This window comes from Coccinella septempunctata, chromosome 2 (assembly GCF_907165205.1).
Source record: "Coccinella septempunctata chromosome 2, icCocSept1.1, whole genome shotgun sequence".
Taxonomy (NCBI): Eukaryota; Metazoa; Arthropoda; class Insecta; order Coleoptera; family Coccinellidae; genus Coccinella; species Coccinella septempunctata.
Genome location: NC_058190.1, coordinates 4,910,624 through 4,929,888, shown reverse-complemented (window position 1 = coordinate 4,929,888; position 19,265 = coordinate 4,910,624). Strand labels below are relative to the sequence as shown.

Genomic DNA, 19,265 nt, shown 5'->3' with positions numbered 1-19,265 from the left:
TGACAGATGATCAACAGATCAACTACAGAATATGGTTTTGCCATAGAATACTGCTTTTTGTGTCTTCTTCTATCTTGTGGAGCCCTAGAAACATATCATAACATAATCTAGGCCAGAGACAACCGAGACGGTCAACTCCAGGCCAAAATTTGTCCGAAGTTAAGAATGATGCTGCATCTCTCTCTGTTCTGTGTGACTTGTATAAGTCTATCCTTTTTAACCAACTCCTCCAGTAATTTCCAGAGGGCGCTACCTACGCTTTTTGGATAATTTGAAATGTCTATGTACAGAATGATAAAGAAGAAGAAAAATTTGTGAAAGAAGCGGAATGGCGCATGACTCTGTTTATCTGATCTGTAAGAATCACTTTGAATTTCCTTAGAGAACGCCTCGTGCAAGTGATTTAATTTAGATTTTAATTTTTATTATGGCCGAAAGAAAGTGTTTAATATGTGGGGCTTCTGAGTCAGAAGTCCAGAGATTATTTTGTTTTCCATACAACCCTGCAAGGTACGTAAAATTGTTTATTTAAACCTAAGATCATTTGAGTAAATGTATATTTTCTTTCACAGGAATGAGTTGTGGATGCAAACTCTGGGTTTTAAAGCATGTGCTGTAAGAAAGCATCACAGAATTTGCAACAACCATTTCAGAAGGGAAGCTTTCACCGATTCAAGTTTGCAGAAACTGAATAGAAATGCTATTTCCATGCCTTGGGTAATCTCTTCTTCTGCAGGTATTAATTTTGTTTCTAAAATTACTAATTTCGTCCAACGTTGCATATTATCATATTCATATATTACAATGCTAACTCTTATTTCGATGTTTCAGCAAATACATTGGAAAGCATGCCTTCCCTTATTAATGAGGAACATGCTGGTACATCAGGTATATCCACATTCCCAGCGTCAGGTATTTTATTCATTCCTATAAATATCAATTTAGTTCATATGGTTGCATGTTATCTTTGATGCTATAATTAAATGTGTAAATCCCTAATCAAATACAATTCTTATTGTTTTTCAATTAGTTCTAGCTGATGAGGTAGAACCTAACACTGATGAGGAACATGCTGCTGTATCAAGTACTTCCACATTCCCATCATCAGGTATTATATTCATTTCCATAAAATATTAATTTAGTTTATATGGTTCCATGTTTTCTACAATTCCATCAAATGTATGATTCTCTTATAAACTACAACTTCAATGATCTTTTAATTAGTTCCAGCTAATGAGGGAAAAGCTTCTGTAACTGAAGAGATACATGCAGGTACATCAATTTCATTATCAGGTATGGTTTTTGCTTTCAATGAAAATCTTAAAACTTTTATTCATTTTGTATGTAAGAATTATCATTAGACAATTTCTGACTTATTAAAGTCAGAATGCTTGTTCTAATTTGTGATCATTATTACATATCAAGTATTGAGGTGTGTCAGCAAACTTTTTCTATTATGAATAAATGTAAAAATCATTTGTCTATTTTCAGATCTCAATGATCCGACTCCGAGTACTCCGGCATTGCCACAGTCTCCAATGTGGAGGAGATCCCGTGAATTTAGATCCATTGGAGAACCTGTTTGGGCAAATAAGGTATGGTTGCGGATCCAATGACAATCCTACAGTGCAGCAATTCATTGGAACTCTGAAAACACAACTCCTCAATGGTTTGGTTAATCAAAGCTTTCAGGGGAGAAATTGTGAGGATGACGAAAATACACTTTTGTGCAATTTGAAATAATTCCTCAATATTTCCCTTGAGAGGAAGGAGATGGAAGTTCCAGAAGATGCTTCTTTGACCGATCAAATACCTCAGTTCCAGACGTCACCTGAGGAACTGTCGGTTAATATATCGAGAGAAGTTTCTTCTGGAAACCCTGGTGTTTTTTCGGTAGCATATGTGGCAGGAGCTATTCTGAAGGCCCTCAAAAAACACATATGCTGTGCCTTATGCGATAATATGATCAGTTCATCCAGTTCAGAACCTCAAAATTTATTCATAGCGAATAAAGAATGGTCGGATGAAAGATCAGTCCTAATGTACCCAAGTGAAAGGTACTTTGTTGCTGTAGGATGTGGATTTAACAGGTTGGAGGAATTTTTAGATAACTCCCCATCCCATCCTAAAGTAGCAGCAACCGCACTTGGGGTACTTAGATCTGACATAAATTTTGAGGATCTAGGATGTCCTGATCATAAAAATCGCATAAGGGACATCACGACTGCTGCAATATGCAGGATTGGCATTCCTTGGTGCAAAAGGAAGTGCGAAGAAGTAAAGTCAGATGCCAAAAAAAAAGGCCTATGAAAAAAAAATTAAAAAATTGCGTCATTCCTGATTTAATTTATTTTTTTACTTCTCTTCGACCAGCTTTTGCATCATCACCCATTTCGATCGCCATTCTTGTCTACCTTTATGACCTTCATGGCTCTAATTTTCATGTTTTTCAAAAATTTCAAAGTTTAATGAATTTTATATGTTCTAATCTTCAATTTCTATGTACCAATTGTAATAAATTCTTGGATTCACCAGCTATATATATATATGTGTGTATGTCAATAAACATATTCTGCTGCAATATGTGGGATTGGCATTCATTGGTGTTGCAAAATTAAGTGCGAAGAAGTGAAGTCAGATGCAAAAAAAAGGCTTCATTCCTGATTTAATTTATTTTTTTACTTCTCTTCGACCAGCTTTTGCATCATCACCCATTTTGATCGCCATTCTTGTCTACCTTTATGACCTTCATGGCTCTAATTTTCATGGTTTTCAAAAATTTCAAAGTTTAATGAATTTTATATGTTCTAATCTTCAATTTTTATGCACCAATTGTAATAAATTCTTGGATTTACTAGTTGTATATGTATGTACCAATATGTGTGTGTATGCCAATAAACATATTCTTGTGAATACAGAGTTTTGTTATTCCTAAAAATGTCAAAAATGATTAACTTTGCACATGAAGAAAAACTTTCATTTTTGTTATTCAAGATATTTTCGTCGATATTATATGTGTCTTGAATATCAAAAATGAGAGCTTTTTCCTCATGTTCGCAAAAATCGAAATATTTAACTGCGATATGGACTAATGGAGATTCAAATTTCCCGCCATTTCTTCCGCCGCCTATTCCAGCGCCACCTATATATTCCCAAAGCCAATGTTAGAAAGAGATGGAAGATAAAATCGGACATAGATTTAGTTCCTAGTTGACCGTCTCGGTTGTCTCTGATCTAGGCTGTGGTCCGTATATACACTTTGGTTTCTTCTGATTAGTAAGTGAGCGGTCCGTATATGTCGAACTCCTGACAATTCGGTTCAATATCTGTCACCAGAGTAACCGCTCTGGTAACTTTCGGTTACCAATTGTGTAAATACGGACCAATGAGTATTGAACTCAATCGAAAATATTACACACTTTTTGAGTTCAATGTATAAATCGTTTTAAACCTCGCTGCATAAATGTCAGATGGTTTGTTTGTCTCTCACAGATTACAGATCTGTGATTCCTTGATAACCTTCAATTTGAAACATAGATTAGATAATTAATAATATTATTGTTAGGTCTATGATCCGAAATGATTATTATTTATTTAATATTTTATATTCATTAGGTCTATTAACTATAATCATAATCACACAACTGACCTACGTTTGAATTCGTTTGGTCGTTGTTTGTTTTGTGGACAACATTAAAAAGTGAAAATAAAATGGATTGCAGTGGTAAGAGAAGTAGAAACTTTACCGAACGAGAAAAACTATTACTCGTGCAAATCGCCAAAAACTTCCTAGACATCATTGAAAACAAAAAAATAGACAGCGCAACTGTAGCAGCTAAAAAGGAAGCGTGGCTGAGTATTACACAAACATTCAATGCTAATTCGGACACAGGTCATAGGACCGACAAGCAGCTCCATGCTTTGTTCGATAGCCTAAAGAAAAAGGCAAGAAAAAATATTTATGATGTGAGTACCCCTGCATATAATCATAAAAGCTTCAATTGTACACACATTTTTTTTTAGAAATTAGAATATATAAAACTGATGTTTACTTGTAGTGTGAAATGAACAAGTCTGGGGGTGCTACCTTTACACTCAGTGCAACAGAGGTAGAGGAGAAAATTATGGAAATATTGAAACCACAAATTCAACTATTGAAATATCAACATGATTCAACATTAGCATATCCTGAAAAAGGTAAATAATAAGAAATTAACTGATCAGTATGTTTATTGCTTCAATTTGTCGATCTAATAATTTATAGACTGGCCTTGAGTTACAATAATAGATTGATTCATTCAGAAGTATACATGTAAACACCATATCTTCGCTTCAAATTCTACTACCTCTTATAGCATTTACATTACCTACAAAGTTTCATTCAAAAATTATTTATTTCAGTTTTTTTCGAGATATCTCTGGAACCATCAGAGATTTTTTGGAACTGTTTACACCAACACACTCATCTTCAAATAATGCAACTTTTTTGTAATTTAAGCCACCCTGTATTACTAACGGTTTTCGATATCCCTGTAGTCCCCCTCTAAATAGTTCTAGTTCTAACCCTGTAAAATGGAGAAATCGAAAATGGGTAATGATTTTTTTGGGAAAAAACACCAGCATAAATATTCCAAAAGGTGTGACCTTTCACCATTTCTCTCATAAGAATCCCAATAACTTATAAAACATACTGGTGAAAACTGCATGAAAATCCTTTCAGTATTTTTTGAAACTGACGGATAGAGGGGCACTATGTTCATAATATGTACTGATCTTCTATTCCAGGGTCTGAAGTGATCCAAACTGGTACAACTGTACAAGTCCAACCTTCAATTGATCTCATTGAAGATACACATGTAATTTCTAATCTAGAGAATCAGCCTTCAACTTCCTCAGAAGTCACACCAGAACCTTCTGAAATATCCTCTGAAGAGAGAAAAAGTTGTAGAATGACACGCGCTGGAAAAAGAAGAAAAACAATTAATTTAATTTGGGCTTCGATAGTGAGGAGGAGATCTCTCAAACAAAAGAACGAGGATTCTCTGGCCCAAAAAAAAATGGAATTACTCCAGCTTCAAATAGATAGAGAGCAACTGATGTTAGCTAAGGAGCAAGTGACATTGGATAAGACACGGGAAATGTTAGAGGCTGATCTACAATTGAAACTGCTGATGATTGAACACTCCAAATTAGAATTAGAAATTAAAAAACAAAAATTGTTACGAGGTGCTATTTGAAGTCGTGCAACCAGGCTAGAATAGAAAAATTCTGCATAAAATTTCCATCCCCGTATGATAAGCAACATAGGAGAGCGAATTTTACAGAATGGTTAACAGATGAAACATTTAATGGGATTCGGCAACAATTTCTGGGTGAGCAAAGAAATTACTAAAATTTCATGTGGACATAATAAATTCGACCAATGAACTGAACAACACAAGCTGCTGTTGAAAATGTGGTCAAGTTGCGGTCTGCAATGAGAACTTCCAGGCAAAAAACAAATTAGTTTCTTCGGTAGCAGCTAGGAAACTGGTTATATTTCCTTAACACAAATGAAGACCGTTTAACTTCTTACTAGAGTCAAGTCGAAGGAAATTTGGGGAAAAAGATAGCGACAGTATAAGAGATTTATAGCTGTTTTATTGTTTTCATTATAGGTTATTGTATCAAATGATAAATAAATGAATTTTTCCTAAACTTTCCTGGTTTATATTCGGGATAAGTATTCTAAAAATTCCAAAACATTTTTTTCAGTAATTTTTATGTTTCATGTGATACTAGTGATAGATCATAGAAATCAATTACCATTTCAGAGATTGGGAGTCCTCATAGGGTGTGTTCATAAACTTACTAGCATAGAAAAAATATACGTCTACACTTGGCGCAGAACTTATTTACCAATAGAAAACACTATTAGTTTTATTTCTGTTATCTTACATTGTCCAGAGATTTCATCTTCTATGCAGGGTGTACGGGGAATAACTGTACATACTCTCACCAGAGATAGAGTTGAACTAGCTGGTTACGGATTGACTATAAAAAATTAATTTCTGAATTTCCCTAGAAAGCTACAGGGTGATTTTACAACCTCATGGAAATACTTAGACCATCATAAAATCCGAGCGACGGATATTATTGAAACTTGGGAGGTTATTGACACATGCTAAGGTCAAGTCAGAAATATATCAATTATTTCATTATTCCAGGGCCGGACTCATTAATCTTCATTTAAAGTGTTCAGAGTAAAAAAAACCCTTTGTATTTCGAATTACAAATAATTGATTCGCTTTTCAGAAAGAAGTTAAATTATGCTTAAATTTTTGGTGTCACTCAAAGTTGTCACATCAACAATTATTTTTTTATGAATTTTTGAATTTGGATAAAGCTGAAAATCTCATGTTTGAATATAAAATACGAAAGTGTTAGTAGAAAATTTACAAAAAAGTTCAAAGCTTTAATAAGCACTTTATTTCTCTGAATTTTTGAGCTTGATCTTTGAATCTAGTTAGATATTTTGTAACATTCTCCCAAACTGAAAATCATAAAACTCATGATTATTTGAACTTGCCATACCAATATTGAATTCATATAGAGGTTTTTATATTGGAAGAAGTGTAACTATGGTCTATATCATTGTGATCGAACACCCGGTATACATAAGAAAAATTTTGAAATATGCTTCTGTATACCCTATACACATCACAAATTTTTTTGTTCAGAATACCTTCATTTACTCTCTCAAAGTGAAATCCGCGTCTGGGGTGGCCACTCAGTATATCAACAAATTATCATAGTCTTCTTCACCTTCAGTGACTTTTTTAAGAAAATTTATTATTTATTTTCGACCTGCACGAGATGACTAAGTCCTGTTCAGATAAATAAATTGCAATTTTCGAACTTTATCCAAATTAAGAAATTCATAAAAAAATGATTGTTGATGTGACAACTTTGAGCGATACTAAAAATTGAAGCATAATTTAGCTTCTTTCTGAAAAGCAAATCAATTATTTGTAATTCGAAATACAAAGTGTTTTTTTCACCCTGAACACTTTAAATGAAGTCCGGCCCTGGAATAATGAAATAATTGATATATTTGTGACTTGACCTCAGCATGTGTCAATGACCTCCCAAGTTTCAATAATATCCGTCAATAAGTTTGGATTTTATGATGGTCTAAGTATTTCCATAAAGTTGGAAAATCACCCTGTAGCTTTCTAGGGAAACTCAGAAATTAATTTTTTATAGTTAATGCGTAATCAGCTAGTCCAACTCTATCTCTGGTATGAATATGTACAGTTACTCCCTGGACATCCTGTATGTCTGATCTGCCTATTCCAAGAGATATTTTTGATGCAAAATCGGGAGATCCAACAACTTTCAGCCAATCAAACAATCAGGCTGGTAACTTGAACCGAACTCCTTATCGCGCTTTTTAAATTTCTGATGGTCCGCTTCTACGAATGTGTCTTTGAAGACCATACCTATTAGGCCTGTTTTGGTTCGCTTTCAGGATGGTTCCAGAACGGTTCAAAATAGTCGCACATTTATTTATTCAGCGTAATCTCGCGCGTAGCATGCATGTAGCTTCCCGTACCATTGCTGCTCCATTACTTTGAACTGATTCGAACCAGCTCAAGTGCGAACCAAAACAAAGCCATTACTTGAATCATATCAGTGCACAAATGACACCTGTGTTCTTTGTTGTTGAAGTGAACTGCTTTCATGTGGTTTCAAAAAATATACAATCTGTGGTATAATCGTATAATTGGCTCATAAATGTTCAGGAATTTTGATGAATTGCCTTCAAATGCTTTCTTAGAGTACCCCTACGACCAGCAGCATAATCGCAGAATTGACACTTGTGTTCGGTGATATTGAAATGAACATGCTTTATGTGTGCTTTCAAGATCATCTTTCGAGTAGACGAATAATCACACAAGTGACAATGGTGTTTTAAATGTTGATGAATCGATTGTATATGTCGTTTTAGAGTTCCCCTGAGAGCGGCAGCATATTCACACAAGTGGCATTTGTATTCCTTGATATTCAAATGAACGGCTTTCACATGAAGTCGCAGGGCAGATTTAGATCTCAGGATGCGTTCGCACAGGTTGCACTTGGGGTCTTTATCACTTGAATGAACTGATATTATATGACTTTGCAGACTACTTTTTCTATTTGTTCCATAAATGCAGAGGGTACACTTGTACGCTTTAAACTTCTCATGAACCAGTTTTATGTGCCTCATCAAACGTTTTTTTAAACCTGAAGCATATTCACACAAGTGACACTGGTACTCTCTGATATTTAAATGAATGGATTTTATGTGTGTCCTCAGAGTCATTCTAGAGCTTGAAGCATAATCACACAAGTGACATATATGCTCCCTAATTTTCAAATGGACAGATTTCACATGTGTTTTTAGCCTAGACTGACTATCGTTGGAATAAGTACACATTTCACACCTATATTTTTTAAAATTCCCATGAATTTCATTTATGTGTCTTAAAAGATCGATTTCAGCAGATTCAATATCTTGTACATGCCAACTTTTAGGCTCTGCAATGTAATCGCACATATGGCACTTGTTAGTAATATTTGAATGGGCAGAATTTACATGTACTTCAAGGCAACCTTTCTGATTTGTCTCATCACTTTCTTTCCCAAATTGGACCGATTCACTATCAGCTGTACATACATCAACTTCTTTTTTCATTTCATCAGTTACAATTGATATTGATTTTTCAACATCCATGGTTGCAGATGATATACTTTCGTTTTTTGCTTCATTCTTGATTATATATTCAGTCCTGTCATAAACTCCCTTTTCATCTATGAAATTTTCCCAAATATCTACTCCTAAGTTTTTCTCATCAACACTGTAACAGATTTAACCGTTTCAACTAGGTGAAAGAATATGGAAATAAATTAATGATAATGGAAAACACTCACTTCTCGCCGTAATGATTTGTTTCTTCTTTTATCTTCACACATTCTTCACCTTTATCCATAATCTCTTACTGAAATACAGCAATGCTATATTCAAACGAGGAATCTGTGGAAAGAGCAAACAGAATCTTAGCAAAACTGTTCATTCAATTTTCAACTGCTACCAGGAAAGTGACTAAAGTGTACAATTTTGGAAGATTAATGAATCTACAAAAGATTAATAAACACGTACTTTGAAGTAGAGACAACCTCTGCTCTGTCTCTGCTTTGAAGCCGTAAGATTTGTTTTTTTTATTGGTTTTCGATCAAAGATCTTTAAGACCTTCTAGAGTTCAATCAAGGAGGAACTTATTATGATATCGTGCTGTGTGTCTGATATTATATATATTTTATGTATATAATATATAATAAAGTCTCTTTTCTAGTTTTCCAGATACAACTCAATCAAGGGAAGTTTGTCCAAAGCACAGATTACAGAGTCCAAAGCATAGAACTAATAACTTTAGGCACAGATTACAGAGTAGTGACTTTAGGTTATATCTATGGTCCAAAGCATAGACGTATTCTCTACATTGAACTCTATGGGAATAGTTCCCATAGAGTTCAATGATTCTCTATTACTCAAAGAACTCAAAAAAGAACCACAGAACAGAACATAAGAAAAAGGCAAAGAAAAATCTCTGGCACGCCATAGAATTGGTGTTGCCAACTACAAAAATTCAAATATTCTTTTTGGGGGTTGGGAAGCTCAATGTTATGTATTATGCTTTCTTGCTAAAAAATTTAGTCGATTTTAGTACTTGGGATGAGGGACAACGAGAATTCTAGTGGGGGGGTGGGGACGTACTCACCCTGGCTTGTACCTATCTACGCCCATATCAATAAAAATACCGATATGATGATATTTATATTTTTTGAATTATGATTACAATTTTCTTTCTTCCTTATTTCACATGTAATTTCATAAAATTTCGAAAAAAAAATGTTAGAGGATCAGGTAATTGAGTTTATACATAGGACACTTCTTTCTCTATGAGTTTATAGTTATGGATTTTCATGAAATATCCTACAAATCAATTCACTATTTAAATTCTTGCATGTGGCCACCAGAAATTATTGACACGCAAATATTTTTTAGCACTGTCAAAAAACGATATTGGTCTTGAATAAGATGTCTGAAACTGTGTTTTAGACATCTTCTTCATGTCTAAAACTGTGTTTTAGACATCTTAGTCATGAATCAGATAACCAGGGAACAAAACATGGGGTTCATTATCATAATAATAATGTTGTTGAGATATCGAATAAATATAATATGTCACATGATATTGTATATTTTTATTTTCTTATAAAAATGATTGAATACCCATAACAGGCCGGTGATGATATGAAGTAGAGCCATCAAAAGAAAACAGTCCTTGTAGGACAAATCTGAAATTAATAATTTCAAGTATTACATATATTTTATAGCAGTTTTAATGATTTGATTCTTACCCGTTAGTAAAAAGACGAAGAAGGACAGTCCACTTAGTATGCTCAATAAAAAATATTCACTATTACTTTCACCTCTAATGGTGAGTCCTAGCAATGGACCTCCTATATGCTGCAAACTGGCTATACTCAGAACTATTTCTGCAGCTCCAAAAATGACAAGATACTCATTGTTGCTATACATGGCTATTACTAAAAAAAAAAAATAAAGGATGATATGCTAACAACAGAGTAGAGTTTTAATGAAAGAGCTTATTTTAGATTTTAACTTCTAACTGTAGTCTAACATGTGTAAAGAACTAAAATATGCTATGATGATGATGACATACTGAAAATTGGTTCATATTAATTTCTGATATAAATTGTGCAAATTCAACTATTCTTATTGTTGGAAAGTAGGTTGGTTCAGGATAAATTCTTCCCCAATGAAACGGACTTTGTGAAACAATCTGTATTCTATCTATTATTAACGTAGGTCAATCTCGTTTCTTGAGTCTCAATTGTTGTACAACTCTCGCGTTGCAAGACTTCTGCATTCGAAACTTTGTGGAACCATCTGATGTGCATTATCTGTCTTAGATGACGTTGTTGCGTTTGTTCAAGCCGTGTAATATGTCGCCTGTAGGGCGTCCAGCTTTCGCCTCCGTAAAGAAGCGTTGGGAGGACGACTGCTTTGTAAACAGCTGTCTTGGTCTTCAGATTGAGGTCGTGATTTTGAAACACTCTGACCTTCAGCTTCCAGAATGCCCGTGATGACGAATTGATACGGTTGTGTATTTCCGTGTCTAGGTTAGCCCTATTATTTATGAAGCTTCCCAAGTATTTGAACTGCTCGACCTGTTCTAGGGTTTCATTCACCAGGCTGATATGTGTTTGAAGGCTTTTTGGTGGACTTACCAGGATTTTGGTTTTTGTCGATATTGAGTCTAAGGCCTAAAGCTTCGTATATATGTTTATAGGTGTCCAGCATTATCTGTAAATCCTCTGGGCTGCTAGCGATAAGAGCGCAGTCGTCTGCGGCCACATTCTGAGGATGCAAGACACAAGACTCCCCAAAATAGCTCTGTATGTCGAATTGGCAGAGGGAACCCGGAAACCAGGAGGCCAGTATAAGGATATACTACATCAATCCCTAAAATCGATTAATGTCAATCATAACTGGGAACAACTAGCGTTAGACAGGTCACAGTGGAGGTCTTTGATCCACAGCTATAATGGAGACTCGAGAAGGATACAGCAGCGGCCAGATCTGGTTGGTGACTCTCCATGCCCGGAGTGTGGAAGGATCTGTAGGTCACGGTTGGGTCTCTTCAGTCACAGGAGGGCACACAGTCGCAATTAGCCCCAGGAAATTATAAGTCTGTTCTTTTTTTATGTCTTTTTGTAGATTAATTTCCGGTATCGGGATACAGCAATGAATGAATGAATGAAGGTCAATCTATACTCTCGAAGAATATCAAACCAGAACTAACTAACACGGCGAGAAATATCTAATTCCTAAAAGATGCTTATATACAGAACAGTATATAGGTTCCAATGGGCAAGTCTCCTCAATTTGGGTTATCACTGCATATGCAAGTTCAAACTGAATAATTATGAGTTTCATTCATGATTTCTTCAAATCCGCCGCGGAAACTATTCAAAATCATCTTTCAAATATGGGGATTTAAAATTTAAATCGCTTTGTGCGGAGCCCACGATTTGGCAACAGCGCATAAAAGACAATGAAAAGAACAATGTCCGATCAGCTTGTTTATAAAATAACAGCTGTTGATCTAAAGGCGCTTTTGCTTACTGGCGAGCTTCAATTGCAACCGGCCATAAAAATCCCATAAACTTCCTCGTTCGTCGCAGACTTCATAGACAGCCATCTTTGTCTAACTCATCAAGAGAATGCATTTGTTGTCCTTTATTATCAAGGCATATTTCAGTCGATGTTGCCAGCTTGTGCAATTCTCACAAAACGCTTTGAACTTTAAATACCCATTTTTATTTTTTATTTTTAATTGCTTAAAATAATTTTTTTTTTTTGGGAAACGTTAGAAATGGTTATTTCAAAATGTTTCATTTTCGTCAGAAGGAGTATTCCCTATTGGCATACTAACAGTATTTCTATTTAGGATTCCGACATCGTTCGAAAAACATTCCGCCCCGTTTTATCCCTTTTTCAATTCTGAAAAACGATGTAGCACACGGTGAAAAACATCTTGAATTGGGAGATAACAAAGTTTTTGTTCCCTAGTACTGATAAGCCAGAGTCAAGACATTTTCATCGACGTAAATTATACCGGCGATAAGACATAACTCAGTACTTTTACTTGGGAACCTCAGTTCTACCACCTCTGAGACTACTATTTTCTGGCTCGAGGTGAAGCAGAAACCAGAGAGGTGAACAATTGTGCAGCCTTTTCCCTTATCCTTTTGGGTTTCTCTTCGCTGGAAGTAAGATTTCTGGCTGGCGCGCAAACCCGTTGGAAGCAGAAAACAGAGTAGAGGACTGGATAAATGTGGAACATTCAATAAAACTTAATACTGAATTGATGTGGCCGGTACTTAATGAAAATCGATAAATGAACTAAGAAGGTAAACAGGAATAGGTTACGGTTCATCAAAGATTATAGAGTAGAAAGATGGGAAACGAGGCGACTAAAGGGATTTGAGCGACATCTGTGTGTCACGCGTGTTTTTAAAACGCTAGGACTGGTTGAAATATTAATTTGAGTGCCATTTGCAGAAATATATGACAATTTTAAGATTTCAGACGTCAATTTTGATCAAAGAGGTTTTGAATGTTTTGATTCTCATTCCGCTTTTTGTTTATCTGGCTCGTTCTAGTTGCTGATTTTTGGAGTTTTTTGTCTTATTTCTTGGTGAAAACATTGTGAAAATATTGTTCGAAAATTATTGAATGGTGGAGAACGGTGGATCAAATAATAAAATATATTTTACGTGATTAAGTTTTTCACTCAACTAAGGAAAATGGAAGCGTAAGTATTAAAAGTCGTAACATGTGAATCGGTCATTCATTGATTCTTATTTTCAGTGCTCCGAAGTGGATAAAATTCTCAGGGCTTGAAGACAATTACTTCAGCAAACACTACTAACTACACCATGTGCAATGAACATTTTACTGCAGGTCAATTGAGAACTGTTCATCGACGTAAATCGTTGTATGCAGAAAGCATAGGCATGAACGGTCTATTAAGTGAAAATGATTATCTTTATAGGTCCATTCAATGATTCTCAATTGCTACTCTTTCAATATATTCAGAAATGCAGAGGTTATTTTATTGATTTCCATTTGGGAACCAAGTGACTGTCAAATTGTTGTTTAGAAAGTCAAAGTTTTATGAAACCTGCTGTGAGTGTTTTGTTCATTCATTAATCAATTTGTATATTGTGTCATGAAGAGACCATATCATAAGGAAATCATAAAAAAAGCACCAAGAAACTATACTGACATACAGGTCTTGCATATGTCTGCAAGTTTTTTTTTAAGTGTGGTTCTGAAAATTCTTTAAATAATACCGACATATGTAAGTAACTGGAATATGTATGCTATGATGGTTTATTGAATATTGGTATGAACCAATAATAATTAATAATAATAATAATTAATATGAATTAATTTCTGATATATGTATATTCTACAAATTCAACTGACTTCATTAATTCAGGAAAACCTGTTGCACAGAAACAACACCTTCGACGTATAGCAGATCACCATATACTTTAGTGTCCTAGGAAGAGCTTCATTTATTGCCCACTATTTCAATTTCTGTGAATTTTTTATGAATTGCAAATAAACATATAGCACATCCAACAGCGTTTTTCGTTGATATCAATTGATTCCAAACAATATTTAGATGAAAACTAACATCCTGATCACAAAGCAAAACCATACTTTTGTTTTGTCGCTCAGGATGTTTGTTTTCTGATCGAAACAAAGTCAATATTGGAATGCAATACGACAAATAGAATTCGAATTTCGCGCCTCTCAATCAAAAAACAGAAAACTGTTATCACAAAGTTTTCCTGTATTGACAGTGCGTTTTAGCGCCATCTCATTGTCACGCGTGTTTTCACTGGCCAAAATGTAGTCGGTTTTTAGTTAGTACTAAACGATATGAGGGCGTTTCCTATCTTTCTACTCTATACTCCTTGCGGTTCATATTATCATGTTATGTAATAATGAAAAACTTTCTCAGATGTTTGGATAGTTTGTGTATTAATTGATACTCTTTTTTACATCAAAAACACCGACGTTTCGGTCTCAAATCGGACCTTCATCAAGGATTAATGATTTCACAATCATCGTCGTCGGTGTTTTCGATGTAAAAAGGAGTATCGATTAATATGGATGGAGTATGGTTCAGTAATGGACTAAAATCAACGATAAAAAGTAAACTTACAGAAATATCCATTAGCTCCTATCCAACACAGTAGAAACAAAATGACGGGTCTCCTTTGCTTCGTCACGTTCAGCCAATAGGAAAATCCAGAGAACACAAGGCTGCCAACAGATAGACACCCTATTATGAAGGCGGTTTTTTTGAACCGTAGATCGGGTATTCGCACGTAAAAATAGCTGGGAAATAGGGCGTAAAACAAAAATACCGAGTATTTCGTCGTGACAATTGTCAGGAGTGACTTATAAAACGTTGGCGTTCTCAAAATCCTAAGATACTTCCTGGGATTGAAACCTTGAGTTGTACCTTGGGTATCTGCGAATACCGTCGGAATATTTTTGGGGTCACTCTCTATACTCCCATCATCAAAAGCGTATGTATTGTTCATATTGACTGTAACATCAGTGAAAAGAGGAACAGGACCATTTACGAATCCTGTCGGTGGACTCTCGTAGTCTTCCAATTTCGAGTAATTTTCTTCGTGATTTCTTGACTCATTGTCATCTTCGAATTTCTCCCAATTTTTACTCGTTGAACCTTCATCATCGTCGAATTCAACCCAGTCGTTTCTTTTCGGCTGGTCGCCTGAAGTTGTCGCCACCGCTTTACCGTCGTTCTTCAATTCGAATCTCTTGAGAACGTTTTCAGTTTTGATTTTGAGTTCGGTCAAACTCTTCGAGAATATGTCCTCTTCGTCATCCGGATTTTCCGTAACGTAATGATATCGGACGAGTTTGGACTTCAGATATTGCGGTTTCTTGAAAGCGACGTTCAGTAGGAGGCCCTGTAGGAGTATAGCCTGATAAATCAGCACTACTTGCAGGAGATCGTAACGCATCCTCAGTTGGCTGACAAATATTGGCGTTAGAATGAAGCCTAACGCAACGAAAACGTGCGTTATGTGTGTAAGGTAAAGATGCTTAGTTTTGAAATATTGGGCCAGGAGTATTTCGCATTGGGCACTCTGTATTGAAGATCCAATACCTGAAAAAGATAAGTAGATTTGAAGAAAACTGTTGAATATTGTTGGGAGTTCGCGGAACTATTTTCTTCTTCTTATACAGGGTGTCCGGGGAAACATTTTAAAGTGAGATAGAGAACACATAGAGGATAACGGAAAAACCCCCTAATGTAGTATCTATGAGGTCTAGATTCTGATTTACAGGGCGTTTTTCAAATCTGAATGTGAATCAAAACAACTCTATCTCCTGAACGGAATCACCGATTTATCCGAAATTTGGAATGAAGATAGCTTCTACATGGCGCAAAAAAATTAATGCACATTCTGAAAATCTCAATTTTGATGAAAGTTAACTCTACATTGACTTTATAACTTATTTTTTATGTTCTCTCGGGAAAGTTTTGAACGAAAACAAGACACATTTAATGGAAGAAAAATTCAGGATTTCACCGAATCTTATGTTAAAAAACAGAAATGAACAATTTTCAAAATACTGAAATGCTGATAAGTGATTTAATACTTTGTATTTCCACCCCTTGCGTTAATTACAGCACGGCAACGACGGTTCATACTCAAAATGAGTGATCTTAAAATGTTCTGATCTAATCCTTCCCAGATTTCTCCGAGTTGGATTCCTAAGTCATTAAGAGTAGCTGGATGATTTTCTGAACTTCTCAGCCTTCTATTGAGGTTGTCCCAAACCTGCTCAATCGGATTGAGATCTGGACTTCTTGCTGGCCATTCCATTCGAGAGACTTCAATCTCTTCAAGGTACTCCTGAACGATGTGAGCACGATGGGGTCTGGCATTATCGCCCATAAAAATGAAATTTTCACCAATGTATGGGGCAAATGGCACTACATGCTCTTCAAGAATGTTCCTTATATACTTATCAGCATTCATAATAATAATATAATAATATAATAATAATAATACTAATAATAATTTTATTCAATCCCCTCCGACATTTGAATATGTATGGGCACGTCGATGAAGCAAACAAAACAATACAATACAAGTAATAAACATAAAGGCAAAAGAAAAATTATCAAACCAATATAGAACAAGTCTTTCTCTTAAACATGAGAATCGGCATCACATAGATATTCATTAACAGAGTAATATGCCTTACTGACTAATATTTGTCTCAGTCTACTCCTGAACGCAGTGAATCCCAACTCTCTAATAGCTGATGGTAAATGGTTGTATAACCTAATGCTCTGGAAGTGAGGAGAATGCTCATTTTTGGATGTTCTGTGAACAGGAATAGACAAAGTCGTTGTATTCCTAGTATTATAATTGTGACTATCAGAGAGATGTGATACAGTCCTGATTTTTTCTTTAATATATATCAAACATCTATAGATGTACAGTGAAGGCACAGTCATTATCTTTTTTTCACTAAAATAACTTTTACATGAAGTACGAGCGCTCAACCCAAAAATAAGACGTATGATTCTCTTTTGTGCTATTAATATTCTTTGAACAGACACCGAATTACCCCAAAGTAGAATATTGTAATTCAAATGAGAATGAAACAAACCATAATACACATTAATTAGTGACTCAACAGGAAGAGATCCTTTCAGCCTGTTTAAAGCGTAATAAGCCTTATTCAATCTAGCACTCAAGTAGTCAATATGATCACACCACCTCAGTTGATCATCTACGATCAAGCCAAGAAATTTGATAGATGACTTCGATGTGATAGTTATGTCACCGTATTTTAAATTAAGGGTATCATTTCTGGCCTTGAGGCAGAAAGTTACTAACTCAGTCTTATTAATATTAACCATAACGGAATTAGCCTCGCACCAATTCATGAAGCTATGAATCAAAGTTAGACATCTGGAAATTAGCTCTTCTCTCGTTGCAGCAGAAATTGCAAAAGATGTATCGTCAGCAAACATAATGATACTCTCAGCGATTACATGATCCGGCAAGTCATTAATGAAAAGGAGGAATATGAGAGGTCCCAAGACCGACCCTTGCGGAACTCCCAAAGTTACACTGAATATGTCAGATATATGCTCAAGCAGCCTAACGCAAATAATTCTGTCATCCAGAAAACTTTTTATCCACTGTAGGAAGACACCACGAAACCCTAAGTTGTGCATCTTATCGAGTATGAATTTAAAACTCAAACAGTCAAACGCACGAGAAAGGTCAAAGAACAAACCACAGACCCACAGTCCATCATCAAGACACTTGTAAACATATTCAATGAAAGACACAGAAGCAGTTTGAGTAGAACGACCAGTCCTGAATCCGTGCTGGCTATCCTTTAACAATCTGAACCTGGATAAGAAATCTACTATGCGATCGAAAACTAAGTATTCTTTCGATCAATTTGGAAAAAACATTCAACAAAGAAATCGGTCCATTATATCAACCACCACTAGGTCTGTGCGAGCAGTCAAAGATATTCCACCCCATACCATAATCGATCCTCTGATAAAAATAATTATGATTGAGAACACCTTCAGTTGTAGAATTAATTTGAGATTTCCATAATGTGCGTTAATTTTTTTGCGCAGTGTATATGAGGTTCCAGAAAACTGCAAACAAATATCATTCGATTTGCAGGATCGTGTCAAATAAATTTGTTCTTAAAACTTCCCGAAATTACAACGAATTGCATGATTTCTCCGATAGCTGCTGAACTGTAAGATTCATTTATTCAATTCGCCAAATAATATTGCGTGGTACCATCCAGGTTACTGAGGACTGATTTCTTTTCTTGATAGTGACAATAATTTTTTCTCTCGTGTCCATATTGAACATCCTATTCATCTCATAACGCCCGTTTTCACCAAAGATCCCTAAATTTTAAGGAATACCTAAGCCCATTTAAGGGACTCTTAGCTACAATTTCGTTTTTACCAACGTTTAGGGAACTCTTAAGTGATAGGGGACACCCTAAATTATAAATGCCCGAAAGTCGATCCCCTATCGAATCCCTAATAAAGTGACAGCGGATTTTGAAATGTCTACGAAACGCAAAAAGAATTTTTTTTGAGAAATGGATAAATGTTAGTCGTGAATTTGTGGAAATGATCGGTCTTCGAAATCCCAATTATCAAATTTTGAGGGGTTGGTTTGAGATCTGTGTATTTATTTGGAGACACTGTTGTTTGGGAAGTGATTGAACTAAAAACCGCTACACAGTGATAACTTCTAAACACCAATTTCTAGCAAATGAACAATAATATTTGAGATCTTTCAAGAGTAGAAATCGCTCAAATACCATAAAGCAGAGCTTGTTCTTAGGAATAAATAGAAGCAGTTGTGAATTTAGTCAATTGAATGTACAGGGTGGGCAAATTTCGATGTTTTAGCACTACAGCTTTCAAACCAAAGGAGATAGACAAAATCTGATACCCTATTCTCGATCTCTTTTTCTGAGAAACTAACAAGGATAGTAGTCATTTTTGGCCACCTTCTTTTGTTTTCGA

The 19,265-nt window shown here is 35.3% G+C and overlaps 5 protein-coding genes across 5 annotated transcripts in view; 3 read left to right on the top strand and 2 right to left on the bottom strand.

The window, feature by feature from the left end:
- The first annotated feature begins 304 nt into the window (after positions 1 to 304).
- LOC123307568 lies at positions 305 to 1,644 on the top strand. Its single transcript, XM_044889933.1, has 6 exons — positions 305 to 510; positions 573 to 736; positions 832 to 912; positions 1,031 to 1,108; positions 1,225 to 1,293; positions 1,492 to 1,644. Exons 1-6 carry the CDS (start codon positions 428 to 430, stop codon positions 1,614 to 1,616), a joined length of 600 nt encoding a protein of 199 aa, XP_044745868.1. The 5' UTR covers positions 305 to 427; the 3' UTR covers positions 1,617 to 1,644.
- A 14-nt stretch (positions 1,645 to 1,658) lies between these two features.
- Positions 1,659 to 2,930, top strand: LOC123307571. The gene is made up of 2 exons (XM_044889934.1): positions 1,659 to 2,146; positions 2,315 to 2,930. The coding sequence occupies exons 1-2, from the start codon at positions 1,774 to 1,776 to the stop codon at positions 2,320 to 2,322; spliced, it is 381 nt and encodes a 126-aa protein (XP_044745869.1). The 5' UTR covers positions 1,659 to 1,773; the 3' UTR covers positions 2,323 to 2,930.
- Positions 2,931 to 3,569: 639 nt separating this feature from the next.
- LOC123307874 lies at positions 3,570 to 5,697 on the top strand. Its single transcript, XM_044890346.1, has 3 exons — positions 3,570 to 3,966; positions 4,059 to 4,197; positions 4,786 to 5,697. The coding sequence occupies exons 1-3, from the start codon at positions 3,712 to 3,714 to the stop codon at positions 5,235 to 5,237; spliced, it is 846 nt and encodes a 281-aa protein (XP_044746281.1). The 5' UTR covers positions 3,570 to 3,711; the 3' UTR covers positions 5,238 to 5,697.
- A 2,050-nt stretch (positions 5,698 to 7,747) lies between these two features.
- Positions 7,748 to 9,414, bottom strand: LOC123307873 (zinc finger Y-chromosomal protein-like). Its single transcript, XM_044890345.1, has 3 exons — positions 9,182 to 9,414; positions 8,953 to 9,055; positions 7,748 to 8,879 (listed from the first exon to the last, which is right to left on the bottom strand). The coding sequence occupies exons 2-3, from the start codon at positions 9,009 to 9,011 to the stop codon at positions 7,781 to 7,783; spliced, it is 1,158 nt and encodes a 385-aa protein (XP_044746280.1). The 5' UTR covers positions 9,012 to 9,055; positions 9,182 to 9,414; the 3' UTR covers positions 7,748 to 7,780.
- Positions 9,415 to 10,241: 827 nt separating this feature from the next.
- The window catches only part of LOC123307734, a 29,499-nt gene continuing 20,475 nt past the window's right edge, over positions 10,242 to 19,265 (bottom strand). The window contains exons 4-6 of the mRNA XM_044890154.1: positions 14,853 to 15,833; positions 10,444 to 10,632; positions 10,242 to 10,380 (exon numbers count right to left, since the gene is read on the bottom strand). Of these exons, the coding sequence (XP_044746089.1) occupies positions 10,268 to 10,380; positions 10,444 to 10,632; positions 14,853 to 15,833 (1,283 nt within the window). The 3' untranslated portion in view covers positions 10,242 to 10,267. The remainder of the gene's footprint in view (positions 10,381 to 10,443; positions 10,633 to 14,852; positions 15,834 to 19,265) is intronic.

Excerpts from the sequence above, each read along its gene's own strand:
- LOC123307873 (XM_044890345.1), bottom strand. The coding sequence starts at position 9,011 with ATGGATAAAGGTGAAGAATGTGTGAAGATAAAAGAAGAAACAAATCAT. Across the intron at positions 8,880-8,952 it reads ACAAATCATTACGGCGAGAA|TGTTGATGAGAAAAACTTAG; the intron begins GTGAGTGTTTTC and ends AATCTGTTACAG.
- LOC123307571 (XM_044889934.1), top strand. The coding sequence starts at position 1,774 with ATGGAAGTTCCAGAAGATGCTTCTTTGACCGATCAAATACCTCAGTTC.
- LOC123307568 (XM_044889933.1), top strand. The coding sequence starts at position 428 with ATGGCCGAAAGAAAGTGTTTAATATGTGGGGCTTCTGAGTCAGAAGTC. Across the intron at positions 737-831 it reads GGTAATCTCTTCTTCTGCAG|CAAATACATTGGAAAGCATG; the intron begins GTATTAATTTTG and ends TCGATGTTTCAG. Across the intron at positions 1,109-1,224 it reads TTCCACATTCCCATCATCAG|TTCCAGCTAATGAGGGAAAA; the intron begins GTATTATATTCA and ends TCTTTTAATTAG.
- LOC123307874 (XM_044890346.1), top strand. The coding sequence starts at position 3,712 with ATGGATTGCAGTGGTAAGAGAAGTAGAAACTTTACCGAACGAGAAAAA. Across the intron at positions 3,967-4,058 it reads CAAGAAAAAATATTTATGAT|TGTGAAATGAACAAGTCTGG; the intron begins GTGAGTACCCCT and ends GTTTACTTGTAG. Across the intron at positions 4,198-4,785 it reads ATTAGCATATCCTGAAAAAG|GGTCTGAAGTGATCCAAACT; the intron begins GTAAATAATAAG and ends CTTCTATTCCAG.